Source organism: Andrena cerasifolii, chromosome 12 (assembly GCF_050908995.1).
Source record: "Andrena cerasifolii isolate SP2316 chromosome 12, iyAndCera1_principal, whole genome shotgun sequence".
Lineage (NCBI taxonomy): Eukaryota > Metazoa > Arthropoda > Insecta > Hymenoptera > Andrenidae > Andrena > Andrena cerasifolii.
The window spans coordinates 4,697,578-4,713,458 of NC_135129.1; the positions used below are offsets into that span (position 1 = coordinate 4,697,578).

General features: G+C 41.2%; 1 protein-coding gene across 6 annotated transcripts in view; it reads right to left on the bottom strand.

Annotated features, from left to right (window-relative positions):
• Positions 1-15,881, bottom strand: part of Rho-5 (rhomboid-5) — a 371,266-nt gene that overhangs the window by 17,073 nt on the left and 338,312 nt on the right. For 4 of the 6 annotated variants that reach the window (XM_076823763.1, XM_076823762.1, XM_076823766.1 and 1 more), the window contains exons 7-9: positions 4,836-5,149; positions 3,878-3,967; positions 3,392-3,583 (exon numbers count right to left, since the gene is read on the bottom strand). In XM_076823763.1, the coding sequence (XP_076679878.1) occupies positions 3,392-3,583; positions 3,878-3,967; positions 4,836-5,149 (596 nt within the window). The remainder of the gene's footprint in view (positions 1-3,391; positions 3,584-3,877; positions 3,968-4,835; positions 5,150-15,881) is intronic. The other 2 variants (XM_076823764.1, XM_076823767.1) reach the window with 1 other exon arrangement.

Consider the following 15,881-nt stretch of genomic DNA (forward strand, 5'->3'; position numbering starts at 1 on the left):
TCGTTATTCCTTTTCGGCGGCAGATAATTGTCTCGTTCTCTTAATCTGTTTAATCACGTCGCAAACAGAGCCCCCTTACTATATTTCGCCGCAGTAATATCCCCCCCAATGGCTGGTATTGAAATCGATTAGCTCGGACACGCCAATCAGATTAAACGCACTCGTAACTACATCATTGACAGAAAAGCCAGTAACTTCATCAGGGGGGAACAGATTTTAATCACCATAGCTGCGCTCATTTACCGCGCGTCCGGCCGCGGTGTATTTCCCTGATACATTATCCCCCACTAAACGAGCACAATGGCAGAGAAGTCGAAGTGCAACCAAGCAAACGGTGAATGATGGACACGAGCACAGGAATGCTAACCTACTTCCCCAGTTTCTTCAACGCGAAATTAATCAACCGCGCATCCATTTCTCATTCCCCGCCGGACAAAAGGAGTAATTTATAAAAGTCGTATCGTAATGTTTTAACGAAAATTACGACCATTTATCGCGAGCCTGCGCAGATATACGAGCCCCTCGTTAGCTTTGTTTCTATGCAGTCGTTATCGATAAACAATGACTTCCCGTGATAAGTGGAGCTCGCTGCGAAAGCTCTGCCTCGTGATCGATAACAACATCCTGGCTGGCATTTTTCAAATATCACGGCGCACCGTCAAGACGCTCTGCGTCACTGCTTTCTCTCTCTCTCTTTCTCTCTCTCTCTCGCTCTCCCTCTCTCTGTGCCCCTCTTTTTTCCCCCACATTTCTGACATTTGCCGCTTGTCCACGTTTTGTTATTTGTGTGTTACGTGTACAGTCTAACTGGGTCGCGGCTACGTGATAAAACCTTCGCGCGATCGTTAAAACGGAGTGTCGGGGAGCTTGCGAGAAAGTTGTTTTAATAACGCCGCATTATCATCATCACGCCAGTGGAACGTGGAAACGGCAGAACGGAATAAACTTCGAGAAAGGTAGAATTATATGTTCCAACCCTCTCGCCAGTCTCTAGTGTCCCCTAAATTTTCTGCTGTTCGCAAATTGAAAGTTCAAGGAGTCGAGCATTCGGATTTTGCGGAAATCATTCGTCAACATATGTAATTAGAAAACTTAAGCTTCGAGAGTTTCTTCGGGCCATCAAGCTTCAAATTCTGCACGTCTCCAAATTTCCATCGACAGGTTTCTGATGTTATTTAAAAATAATATTAATATTCGCTGGATCATGTTAAAACACCGGAACTATGTCTAAGATAAGATAATAAGGCCAAAATAGCTGCGGGGTCGTACCCATTTCGCTAGCATTCGTGTATAGAGGCATGCTCGCTCACAAGGGAACATCCCGAACCCGGAAATTCAAAAAATTCTGAAACTTCGTGAATATGTAGGGAATTTCCCCCTGATTACAGCGCAGTTTTTGTTTGCTGTACAAATTCACTCTAAGGGGATGTAATTGACCCCTGAAAATACAGTTATTTTCCGATTTTCTGTTATAACTCGTGAACTGTAAAATAATTTTTTTACCAAATGATAGATCTAATTAAAAGCAGTGACTTTTGTCTTGAAAGTTTTTTTTCTATCTCTTACATTTCGCGAGTTACAACACAAAATCGGAAAATAGCCGAATTTTCGAGGGTTAATTTCACCCCCTTCGAGTGAATTTGGGCAGCAAACAAAAATTCCTTTGTAATCAGGAGGAAATCCCCTACATATTCACAAAGTTTCAGAATTTTTTGAATTTTCGGCTTCGGGATCTTCCCTTGTCAGTGTGCCTATGGGTAGAGGGGGAAGGGGACTTACACAGCTTCCAGACGCGACCGCGTTTGTTGATATAGATTATAATTTTCAATCGTACCACATCGTTACAACTATTTATCGTATTTCCTCAAGTGACGAAGCGCAGGATTTTCGGAACTTTTCATCTACGTAAGTTTTATATAGTCGCGCATATCGCGCAGGGTAGATATTTCTTTTGTGCGGCGATTGAAGTTTCATTGTTTGAGTTTCTAACATTTCCGTTGTCCTTTGTTTACGCGACTGATTTTTTTGTGGCTTTTTCGTTTCGATGCCCTCCCCTCGATTCGGAGGCGCATCGGTGACAAACTGCGAAGAGGCCAGAATATTTTTACGAGGCACGGGGAAAATATCAGCCAACAGAATTATTCATATGGAAATACATTTACTGACCGTTCCGAAATCAATTTCTTCGCCGATGTGGAACAACAGCGGCATCAATATCCGATGATCGGCCGATATCTGATAAACGTGCGCGGCAGAAATGCCAAAACAAACTGATAGGAAATACGTGATTTTTCACTGTTTCGACAAATCTATTTGCAGCTGCGCGATGCTAATACAGCGTACGTATTGCAACAAAAAAACACACACACACACGCACGGACACATAGCAATGGAATTTCGATTTATTTAGTTGGTGAGAGATGCAGTTTGAATTAGCGTGTTGCGAAGTGGTGATAATGGGAGGGGTGGCAGCTGGAATTATTGAACGTGTGCAATTGGTGCGCAGAAATCAGTTATGAACTGCAAATATGAAATATGTACAATTGCACGTGAATAATCGATGTGCAGAAACCAATCAGTTTAGTTTAATAGTAAGTTAGGATAATAGATTAAATGAAACTGTCGAAAACAAGATGTTAAAAAAATGTGCTGGCATACGTTCGTTTACTTTCTGATCGATTTAATTAATCGAGGATTTATATTTAATCTATTTTTATACTATGTTTTTAAATTAATACCTACTACATTGGTATGAACTGAAAGATTTTTCGCGAGGTATTTAAGGCATTAGGAAAACTTCAATAGATTAGATGCGATAGCAAGTATTAAAATAATGAGTTAAGAAATCATTGATGAAGAGAAATCTCGCCTTTCGAAATATGAATACAACCGAAATTCTTTCTAAGTGAATTAATCTTACACCGTCAAATTCTTTAAAATACTAACAACACTAGTGAACGCATGGAATATATGGATTTCATTTCACATGTATTATATTCACAGAAAAACACTTTCTAAATATTTAAACTAAATATATATCCCACAGAATATTACCATTATAAATATTTCTATTATAAAGCCTGTCCATAAAAATTTCACAAAACCAACTAATATACAAACTATTTGCCACTTTACATCATCTGTTACAATATACCTACATATGTATAAAAATTCATCCCACAATTGCATAAATTCAATTACATCACGATTTACAAGTTGCAAGTTCGCTTAACTTTAATGGGTCATGTTGAGATAAGCCAAATTGATACCAAATTGATACAGAGTATCAATAGTACCCTGTATTCACTTTTATTGTATGTTACTCAGGGTTCAGTGAAATAAATTGTGAACATTATAATGTTTAGCAGATGTCTATTGTCTAGAAACTCACCCAAAGAATCTGCCAACGATTCCCATGCCATACTGCCGCCTGTTACTGTTGTCGAATATTCGGTCGATGGTGCTGGGAGAAATTCTCGTGCCCCCCGTCAAATCCCTCCTAAGAGTCACCCCCTCCTCCGGCTGCACCCTTGTACCCTCGCTCACCGGGGTATCGTACCTCGACCTGCTCCAACTCGTTTTTCTGTAATCTCCTTCTCGTTATAAATCATGCCACTTCCTACTCGACGTCGGAACCTTCACTACCCTCTCCGACATCGAGCCTCCATTTAACAGATTCTACGTAATCTCGATTTAACAATACTAACAACCAATTAAGTTTCCCCTAAAAATTTGGCAGAGGAGGAACCGGGTTTGTTACGAAACTTTGGGATCCCTGGTGCCTCAACTTTGCGTGCTTCCTCTTTTTTCTTAACGTGAGAATGTTTAATTCAACAGTCGGAAATGCGATTGTTTAGTTTTAAAGGTAGATTCTCACCTTGAAATATAATGGTCCCTCGAGATGTGACGAGGTCTTCTGACCTGTTGTCCATCAACCGTCGTCCTCTCGTCTTTCTGTGGAGCGAACCTGCGAATTCGTAATAAAATTATGTTATACATTCGGTTGTGTTTAGAGCGTTATGTAACCGAAGATTTTAATGTAGAATTTCGATATGCAGAAGGCGAAGATCTATGTTTCAAATGAAACTATGTTTCACTAGTTTTATATAACTACAAAGAATTTAGGTACGATCCATCAGCAATTATATTTCATACTTATGTCACCTCAACAATTTTCCTTAACCTTATCTACGCTACCACAACTAAATCAAGAATAAAAGAAAGACCTAAGGGAGTCTATGTAACCAGAAAAACCATAATTTAGTGTGTTCTACAAAAAAAACTCAACTGTGGTCTCAACCACACGAAATTAGACCATTCCTCCTCAGTGGCGGATTTAAGGAAAAAGGCCCAGGTAGCAAACGTTCTGTGGGGCCCATTTTTCGGGAAAATGAAGAGATAGTTTACTAAAAACGGGGTAAGTTTTACTAAACTACTGTACAGAAAAAATATGTTTGGATAAAATTTTTTTTTTTAAATGGGACCCGTGGTGGGACCTTCTGGGCTGGGGCCCAGGCCACAAACCGCTCATCGGCCGCCCGTTAAACCCACCACTGTTCCTGTGCATTTCATATACATAATTGAGAACAGAGCCGAGTAAACTATCTCCACCCTTGTCACCCTTCTCTAAAGTCCAGTGGGCCTCAACACAGGACCCAGTAACTCAAAATGCCATGCCAAGTCCCACTCGACATCCACTACCATAATCCACAGAGGATGAAAAGTTTCCATTTCAGACAAAGCTCTGAGGACACTGTCAAGCAGCCACTTAAAGCTCTACATTTTATTCTAAAGTATTGTGAAATATTTTACGTCGCTCCGCGACAGAGTCTCACCTGACCAATTCCTCGGACGTATCTCGATCGCCCGCGGAATCGAGCAGCTCCGCGATTTTCCCGCTGTCCTCTTCGTCTTTCTCCAACCCTTCGATTCCCTGCTCGATATGCGACTGAGACTGCTGCGAAGGCGGGGGCGGAAGCGGCGGAGGGGGTGGCGGAGGCCTCTCGAAGAAGGACCTCTCCTCGTCCTGACCCGTTTCTGGCGACGACGCCGCCTCTGCCCTCGACATGTACGCGATTACGCTCGGTGGGAAGCTCCGCGAGTCGGTCGTGGTCTGCGATCTCTCTCGGGGCCGTTGCCTCGTCAGGGACTGAAACGAAACACCGGTTTATCGATAACACCACTGGCCACAAATTCCCCCCGGTACGAACCAATTCTACAAATCGAGCCTCTATATTAATTCTCTTCGTAGGAGAAACGGTTACGCTTTTCACCTGAAGCCGCGCATATAGTTGGGAATGAATGGTTTGATTGGAGAAAAAACAGGCAGTTCCTGGTTTATATAATTGTAATGGTAAGTCGAGAGGGAGTGTGTTCTCCTCGTAACGTGGAAAAAAGGAGGAAGAGGAGGGTTAACTTAGGAGTCCGTTTTGTGGTGAGATTTCCAGGTGACACTTTCTAGAGCAGGGGTCGGCAAATCAGGACTTAAGCGGACCTTCCGCTCTGGAGCCCCAAAAAATAGATCCTTGCAAGAAGAAGGATCAAACATATCAGCGCACATTTTCTTGACTTGAGAATGCATACAGCATCGACCTCGCCTGGCTCGTTCCACCGCGTTAAATTCTGAATCAAGACACGTTTTCCATTCCCAACCCTCTCTTCGCGTACCCCGCACCTGAGGAACAGGCTCCCGAACCAGACGCCAGTTGCACGCATATGTTCCCACCCATTGACAACGAGATTTCGCCAGGTGTTATCGGTTTTATCGATGCTTATTAATCGCCAGCCACGCTCGGCCAGTCGCCGTCGAAATAGAAACGCGTTTTCGCGACCATCTATTAGGAGCATGTATCTATGGCGCCATTATGGCCGCGTTTGCTAATTTCGAGAAGCGTAACGTCATTCATTAATATTAAACTACGGGCTGCCGCGCGTCTGTTAACAATGCCGCGCCGACCAATTGATTGGTACCCGGCGTAATGCTATTTTACGGCGGCCGATAACGACCTCGCGAATTATTTTATGCAATTAAGCGCGCAATTATTCATATCAGAAAATGCGTATGTGTGTAACTAATGTTATATCTCGTACGTTAATTCGCATGGCGATGAGCCGTAATGCCCCGTAATAGCCGCATGTTGATTACCCTGCCTCGCCTGCATCTCCCCCAACCCTCGTCCTTTCACACTCTCTATTTTAATTACCACGGGAACGCGGAACATAGGATATTCCGAGATCCGGCTGCAGCCGAGTTAACAACCTGCCGTGACAGGCTATCGTTTCTTTCCCGCTTCGATCGGCTCTGCTTTTCAACCCCCTGCAACACATCGCGCCCTTCGGCTGACGCCTCGCCCGTGCTTCAGCCGCCCCCGGTCTTCGAATACTACCGAGCAAGTTCGCTGCATGAATACAGATGTACCACTCGGCCTGCTCACGGAGTGGACAGTGCCGTTTTCACCTGGCGATTGTTAGGAAGGTGAGATGCTCTGTCGGTGGTACGGTTCAATTTTCGTTGATGAATGTTCACCCTAACAGAGCTGACGGGAAAATCGATAGCTTTTGAGTCACGCTGATTAAAATGAATGGCTGTTGAGGCTATTGTTGCTGTAATTACTGTATATGCGTTTGAAGTGTTTTGATATACGTAGGTACTGGTAGTGTACAGTGTACAGTACGTAGAAGCTTCTGACTACTTGATTAAGGGCGCTCCCCGATCAAAACAAAGAAATTTTTTTTGGCATACTTTTATCCCACAACATCTCAAGAATGGCCAGGTAAAATTTTGGAACGAAATTTCTAACGGTACAATTTTTACAGGTGTTTTTTTAAAGATGGATTGTGACGCAAGTAGGTATAATAGGTAGAAATGTGATTTTTCTGTTAATTAATAATACACTTATTGATTTAAAAAAAGAAACAATTTTTGTTTTAATGAAATAAAAGCGCGGAAAATAGGGCACTCACGGGCAAGCCCCCGTCGTTAGACAAACGCGCTCGGCGTCAAAGTTTAAGTACGCTTTTCTCGAAACAATTTTTCACGCACTATCGCCACGATAAAAAATGCAATTCTTGACCGAATCTAAAAATTCAAACGGGATTCTACTGGTAATTACACTCACTTCCACGCTACCTTCTATTGCGAATTTCTGGCACTCAATTTTTTTTTTACGAAACATTTTTCTGCGAAAAAACCCATGTTTCGGGTAACTATCTTTAAACATATGGCAATCATCGCCCAGTTGTTTCTTAACACAGCCTGAGGATAGCGCGATCACCGCACATGCGTAATTAAGGAATACCTTTGGGTTTTTGATTTTGGATGATCCTGTCTAAAGTTATCGTGGCGGTAGTCCAGGCCAGTTTTTTTTTACAACGATGCAGCGCGCAATGCATATCAGAGGCAGGGGTGGGCAAAATGAAATAAAAAAATTGTTTTATACCCTACATTTGTAGCAGAATAAAGTGCAAAAAGTTCTAGACCCATACATCGTATACTTTTTTGTAGAAAAAATCATAAATGTCACCTATATTCTCGCGTGATTTGACCGGAGGTGCCCTTAAGGGTACCGTTCCATCAAATCACTCCAGGAATAGGTAATTTTTAGGATTTTATTTAAAACAAAGTAAATGTAGGGTCAACAAACTTTTGGGGTGTATTTGTACATCTTTAAAGATAATTAAATTTTTTTAAATTTAATCTAATCTTGCTGACAAACGTCGAAAGTCTGCAACCCTGCCCAGCATACTTAACAAAAACTGCACTCGCAATAAAAAAAAAAATCGTAAAAATCAACGGTAGCAAGTGCGATCCGCGGTACAAAAACGGCTGGAATGTGGATCAGCAGCGCATTGCCAACGAGTCGACCCGCGTTTTTCTATTCCCACCGTTCACTGAACACGCGAGCATCTCCCAGCGAGCTGCAATCATTTCCGCGGGATTATGTAGATCTGTGTTTAATCACGTGATCGCGGAACAACGAGTGCTCCCAGTGAATACTCGTTAAACGCGCGTGGCACAGCGGTGATCGATATTAATGACGAATCAATGGTGTAATCCAATATCATCAGTTGAGCAGGCCGGCCAGCGGGCCTCTGGTTATTAAGGTCTCGGAATTAATATGAATTACTGCCGGCCGAGCGGCGTTATTCCAATTAAAATCCCGTCTGTCGCGCCCTCAAAAATTAAATCCGCGAGCCACGAGAGTACGCGGTATAATTGATATCATTTCGGGGGTTGGGGGTTGCTCTTGCTTCTTCTGCAGGCTGATGGGAACGGAGCCTGGCACATCGATAAGCCGAGTAGCAGGGCGTGCGGCTGAATCTCTCGGTTCCACGGGAGAGCCAAGCAGATTTCGCCGGAGCAAATCCATTAAACGAGAAAATAACAAGTTATTGCCCTTTTTGCCCTTGTGTTTCTTCCCTTTCACGGGTCGGGATTAATCGAACCGCCGCTCAGTAGGCTCCTATCGAATCGATAGCGGATACCTTACTCGCGGCGGTTCTTTATCGACCTGATGAAAGACGGCTAGGGAGAGCACCGTGGGGGAATTTAGTGAAGTGTTTAAGGGGGTAATTAGTGTGCTAGTTCTGAAGGTAAAGGGTACTTTGGAATCTATTTTTGTGTTCAATAATCCCTTTTTTTTTAATTTGAATTTGTTGATACACTAGGAGCGGTGTTTCTGATTTCTCGACAAAATAAATTTTACTCTGGTTTATTTCCGTCGATTATTGTCCTTATTTATTTATTTAAATAAAATATTATTATTACATTGGATGCTTATTTAAGGTATTTATGTTTTATTATTTAAATATCCGCGCGCAACAAAATCCAACCGAATTTAAGGATATATACTATTATCAATAAATTTCTCGAGAGATTTTCAAGAACGACTTCTCGAGAAGATGCACTAACTATGAGTGCATTGCTTGAAATGAAACCATTTGACGGTGAATTTAAAACGCGTGGGTGAAAATTGTTGTACGGTTGTCAAGATTTTTGGACATCTAATGAATGTATTTCCTAGAAATTTTGGTAGCAGGTACATTGTGAAATATCGTGGCTTGTTTGCGTTTCGTGCTGAAAACAAGCTGAAGAATTTCGTGTAAAAAGTGGAATTTTTAACATCCCAGTTATTGTGCTATAAATCATCGTTTTGCAAGCAACCTCGATCGCGTGACAGGTAGTATATATGACAGTGTACTATCAAAATTTGTAGTCAATCTGTTCATTAGAGCCATAAATCCTGACAACCACGAAACAACCCCCCCCCCCAACTACAACACCAAATAACATTACGTTAAACTAATATTTTTAAATAATTTCTGTTTTAATTTACACTTCAAGGAAATAAATTGCGATAAGAAACTGAATTGTAATACTGACTTCAGTTTTTGAACTAACACAACAGTCATTCGACAGAAAAAGGATCTGAAATTTGAAATTCCTTAAGGGGTCTTTCTAGTGTGAGGGCTGAACACATACTTACATTTGCGGGAATTATAAAAGAGGAACAAGTATTGCAGATAGGTATCATTTTGCACTTTCGTCTTAAAAGGTGATAGAATAAAGCTACAAACCAGATGGATATTTTTACTTGCAATTTTTTTAATACTTAGTCTTAAAAGTTGATAGAATAAAGCAGTGATTCCCAACCTGTGGATAACGAAGTGTTTTCTGGGGGGTCGCCACGGTTATTTTTAGCACTTATTTTATTTATTTATTTTAATATGGTCGCACTGCCATATTTTATTAAGGATGTTGCACTGATTTTTCACAAATGAAAGGAAGGAACTATTTACCATACCTTCTTTGGGGTTTGTTGCAGATTTGAATATTGTAAAAGATGAGCGCGACTCAACAAGGGTTAGGCAACACTGGAATAAAGCTACAAACGTGCAAAGTGATACGTACAATGCTTGTTTTTTTTTTAATTCCCGAAAAATTAAGTCTTCTTCAGCCGTCGTACTAGGAACACCTCTTAACCTCACAATCTTCTGCCTTTAAATCCCAAAACCCCAAATGGAAGTACCCGCAAAGTACAATTTAGGGATTGCAAACCGGTAAATCGGTAAATCGGTTTGAAGTTTTTTTTTCACTGACAACGTAGTAGATATCGACGGAATTATGCGCTACATATATGCGCTACATTGCTGCACATACAATTTTTACCGGTAATTCGCGAGAAATACATCATTTTTACCGGTAATTCGATAAATGTCGTATTTCTCGATATTTACCGGTAAATCGCGAGAAATGCATTATTTATCGAATTACCGGCAAAAATTTGGCGAATTACCGGAGAAAATTGTACGTATAGCAATGTAGCGAATAATTCCGTCGATATCTACTACGTTATCAGTGAAAAAAAAACTTCAAACCGATTTACCGATTTGCAATCCCTAAGTACATTCACTGCCAGCTGCGCATAAACCAATGACGTATCTCCAGTTTTCATTCAAATTGCTCCGCACAGTGGGCCAAAGCACACCGAAACGAATTCCACGAATGTAGGTCTCCAGCCGAGGACGTTTTGCCGCGGGAATATCGCGGACCAGCGGGGGTAATTAAAATCCCCTTGTTCTAGCATTTGAAGCAGCGACCCAAAGCGTTAACCGCGAGAAAAAGCGGCGCGCCGAAAGAAGCCAAAAGATTTTACGCAACGCGGACGGACGAGGGTGGCAGCCAGAATCTGGCCGAACAGAAAGCTTGTAAAATCGAATGGAATTTAATTTCGCCGCCGACAAGAGGGAATTAACATTCTCCATGTTTATCGCGTTTTACCGCGCACGTCTGATGAGATTTTATATTGTCGCGACCCCCTATCCCCGACCGTTAATTGCCCCATCGGGCAGCCCTTGCTCGCAATTAAGCAGCGCGGTATTTTGGGGGGTCACACACGCTCTGAAAAAAGCTGTACTTCGTTCATTAGCTCGGCTCGGCAGTGGAAATAAATATTTAGCCGCCTACGCGGTGATTTCGCATCGATTCGGCCCGATAATAAATTCCGGCCGCGGAAAAAGGGAGACTGGCACGCGCAAACAACGAATATCGTTGGAGAATCTATCGTTGCAATAATGTAGGATAATGTAACGTTGGGGGATTGGTAGAGGGAGCAGGGAGCTAGGCAGATACTGGTGAAATGCTCTGAATTTTTTTAATCTGGATTTCAGTGAAATGGTGTGCAATATACCAAAAGGTATTCGATAGGAAATGCAGCCATTTTTTTTTAATAAACTGTACAGAAGCTTCTTTGGGTTGGCATTTTTTTTGGGAGGTGTTTGTGTGGTTGGAATGATTTTGTGAATGGTCTTTTGATGTTCAAATAGGAATGGACTTTTTATTTAATTCGTAGGATATACTTCTTCAGAAAATTTCATAGATGGTATTCTTTAAAAGGATGTTCGAACACATTGAGGGGCCTAGTGGAAAACAGGCACATGCCACCGTTTCATTATTTGTTTTTATTTTTTCACCTAAAAATTTTCGTACTTGTTGTTTGCATATATTATTCAAAATATCATAGTTTACAGTTTAATGTTCATAGATTTCTATAAAATGAAAAGTTCTTAAAAATATGTATAATTCTTCTTGAAATAAATTATGGATTCTTGAGAAACGAAAATTTATGCGTATGTGGCATGTGCTTGTTTTCCACTGAGCCCTTCATTGTTTAGGTATACTTTGGTATTTCATTTTATAATATTACCGAAGGTATGAAGGTATTTGAATGTTTTATATTGGACAGCGTAGAGTGGATTCACCAATGGCAGAAGGAAATGAATTTAAGCAAGGACAAGCTTGCAAATGAGTGGCGAAAGGTATAGAATTATTCATTGGACCTCAAAAATTTGTTCTACTGTATTAGAATTACAATCTATTCAATCACTGGGACGAAAACTGTCCTCATTACACGATTCCAGAATTAATAATAGAAGATCTCTGAATATTCAATGGATATGTCAACTCTACTTCTATTACCATTTTTCCTACCGACCTGCTAGAATATTCTTTATATATACTTCACTATCCAAATACATCGTATTTGCATTTAACCTATATTGCAATGAACACGTATGAAACAGGGGAGAGGTGCTATAAAAGGGACAGGTTTTAAATCGGACAAATCATATTGCCAAAATTCTAAACGCATTATACATACAAGTTATTTCCCTGTTTAAGGTAACACTAGTGCCTAGTCATTATAAAAGGAAAAGCTTCTTTAGTTTTCTGGGGCGGTTTGTGAGATAAAGTCACTAAATCTGAGAGTCTTGTATCATTAAAAGAGCCAATATTCGCCTGAAACGAGAATATATAACACATAAGCTTAATTGATTATTTTCTTTGTTTTAAGGGTATTTTATAATACGCTCACTTATAGCCTTAAATGGGACCATCCATTTCAAGACTATCCGTTTCACAGTTACTTAGAATGACTGCTTTGATTCGAGCATGGAATTACGAAAACGAGCGAGACTATTAACAAATAATCCTAAAAGTGCTGCATTTGCAAAGAAGACTTTGCTACCAGTAAATAATATTGGTTCCAATGTTAAATTTACAGAAACTAGGCCAAAGAGTCGTGCGAAATAAAGGGTGAATTCAATTTTTTGTTCTATGTGCCATTAATGATATTTTAACAATTGATCTCATTTTTGTTATCATTTTGTTTATTTCCACGACGTCTAATGGCTTATTTAAGACAATCTAGTCGTGAAAGGGACGTTTTCGACTTATTTGAAAATCAGAGAGTTTGTTATTTTCTGTTATTATTAAAGAGTTTGCTATATATTTTTATTTTATTGAAGGCCAATAACCATATTTCCTATTAATGGACTTGTGTTTTAAGTACCTATCACGATATTATCAGAAATGGATCTTTCATAACACCTCTCCCTTACCACCATTAGAACTTTGTCACTTCCACCACAAAACTATGGAAAATATACAAGAAACAGCCGAATTGTGGCCCTAGAAAATTACATGGTAATTAGAAAACGCCCCCCTTTGGTGCCGTTTAAACTCCTTTATAATCTGGTTTCGTAACGGTCGGGTGGGCTTTTCTATAAATTACGAAGCAAGCAGCGGTCTGCGAGCCCGCCGTAACACAGCGAATACCTAATTATTCATTTCGGAGTTTAATTACTCTATTGATCGTTCGGTCGTGTTTGCTTTCAATTATACAATGCCGCTTCGGAAAGCATTCGCCGCGCATAGACCGAGTTCTATTGTTAAACTCGGCTCCACTTACGCGCCCCGAGTGTCTGCATCAGAAAACATTTGTTTTACAACTATATCGCGATACGTCCACGTTCCTCGAGCAAGCGTAATCGACGCTCCAACGTTCTTCTCGTGACCTGTTACATTTAATCCCAGCTTTCCCTGAATTTCGCAACGGCAGTATTATTCAGTGGAGAGAAAAAAAAAGAGTCGTCGATATTCAACAGCAGAATTTCACACTCGTGCTCGGCAAACTGCAGGGATATTTCAAAATACACGATGACAAACGGTGCTGTTCGCCCGATTAATATTTTCACGTCAATCTGCCGCTAATAATTCCACTGCGCATCGCCGGGCGCGTTGCAACGCTAAAAACGCAACGGAGAAATTAAACTGCAGAAAGAAAGTACCTTCAAGGGGGCGAGAACTTTAAATTTCCACGAAATTTTCACCACTTCTCGGTTCAGCAGGTTCTTCTCGGGGAAGCGTTTAACCGAAAGGGGTTGAAATTCTGTTCGCAGGCAATTATGCTCCACTCCCTCCGCGCACGTTTCTTTCACCGTCGACTGACAGCTAGCAAAGTGAATTTGATTCGCCGAAGATATTACTTGTTTTCGTGCCCCTCGGACTCGCCTTCCTTTTGGAGCGCGAAACAGGGGAGCATCGCGATGTCTCCCCCGTATCTATCGAGCTACTATTTTCTTCTTATTGCTCCGAAGATGATTTAACGACGGGATGAATTTCGCCGGTCTATCGTACGTTTGTAGGACGATCGGAAGCCGAGAGGAACAATGGGGGGGTGGTTTCCGTTAGAATGCCACCAAGCGGCGCAATTACGGACATTTTTAAGGATCCTTCGGGGGATAGTTACCGAACTTAACGGCGCTGGCTGCTCCTCTATCTTAAAAGATCCTCGAAGCTGCAGGCTGATTATTCGAGAAAAATTTCCATCGAAGTTACGCTTCGAATGGCCCCGCAAGAATGCGCGCAATCAGCGTCCAGATTTTCCACGGTGACAAATTGAACTCGCGTAAACTGCTCGTTATAAAACAACCCAGCTGCGCGGCGGAGGGGGGAAAAATGTGCCTTTTTTTCCTCCGGACAGAGAAGTTTGGAATAAAGTTCGCTAGACTTGAAGCAACCGGCGCGTCCTACTGCACCCAACGGTGCCTTAAATTTATTTCTTGAGCCAGCATCTTTCGCAACTTTCGCGGGGAATAAATCTGCGCTGCTTGGGCAGTGGGGAATACGTACAGATTAGTGTTAGAGCGCATATAATAATGGTGTAGGTGTGGCGTGTCTGAAATAATGCGAAATGCGGTTCTGTGGCTGAGAAAGCAGGAATTGAAAACTTTCAGATTTCCTCTTTTTTCTTGCCGAACGTTGCCTGTTACAGACTTTCTATTTTAATTTGGTAAAGACGTTTCAGTATTATGTGCTTCTGTGCACCTTTGGTGGAATTTGGACATTTATCTGCTTGGGAATTGTTTATCGGGGAAGGTTAAAATAGAGATTTTTGTTGAACACTCTTGGGTCGATAACAATAAACTAATCTCCAGATTTTCGTGATGCATCAAATGTAAAAATTACTACCTAACATTATATATATGATGTATCGATTCTTCCAGTATATAGTGATGGTCAAGAAGAGAATTTTAAAGTCATATTTTTACATATTTCTCGGTCAGTAACTTAATTACATGAAGTATAAATATAATTCATAAAGTATAAATCATTATTTAATACAAATAAAGGGCACGTTGAATCTTTATTTTTCTTACAGTTCACAATTTAAACTTTCCGCGACCACCACTGTACAGTAGAATAAATATGAGTGGCCGAAAAATATACGAAAGTCGAGTAACAACCGCTTTTAGGTACCTTTAACTAGAGATATTTATTTCTTAAGTCATTACCACAGACGTATAGTCCCTCAAACTACTTGCCAAGATTATTTATTAAATCACTGTGTCATAGAAATAAATCAAACATAATTCTTTTATTTAATGATGTATACTTTTTTGTTAAGTTTTTTTACTAGATTTTACTCTCCTTGTAAGACGAGTGGTCTGTAGTTATGGGTTAAACCAACTACCTAGTTCTCCTTTCCCCTCCATTACATACCTACACATAATCTTCCTTAGAAAATCCTGCCGCCTCCAAACTTTCCATCAATGTCGTTCATTGCACAGTGTCTGCCTATCTGATTCACCCAATTCCCTTCATTTCCAAGCAACATCGTTTCCTCTGGAATCGACCTGCTCTCTTTGGCTGACGAGAGATCGGCTCAATTAAGGGCCTTAAATCTCAAAGCAGATTAACCCGGTAACCGGTGTTGGCCGTTCTTTATGCGTCTCCCCGAAGGCACGAGAATTAATGGCACTCCGCGCGTATTGTATCGCGAGCCAGGCACACGCAGATGCCACGCGCGAGCGTGTACAGCCTGGGGAGCGGGGCTGCCGCTCGAGTTTTTATTAAAATTTACATCGTACGGCGCGACGTAATAAGGAGACCGCGGGACCATTTATTAGCGGAAACCTAATAAACCCGTTATTAACTAACATCGGCGTTACCTTAATCAGAACGCAGCGTTATGAAGGAAAATTTCGCTGCTTTTTCCGACTCGCCCTCGCAACACCCTGTTTCCAGTCAGGCCGAGGGAATC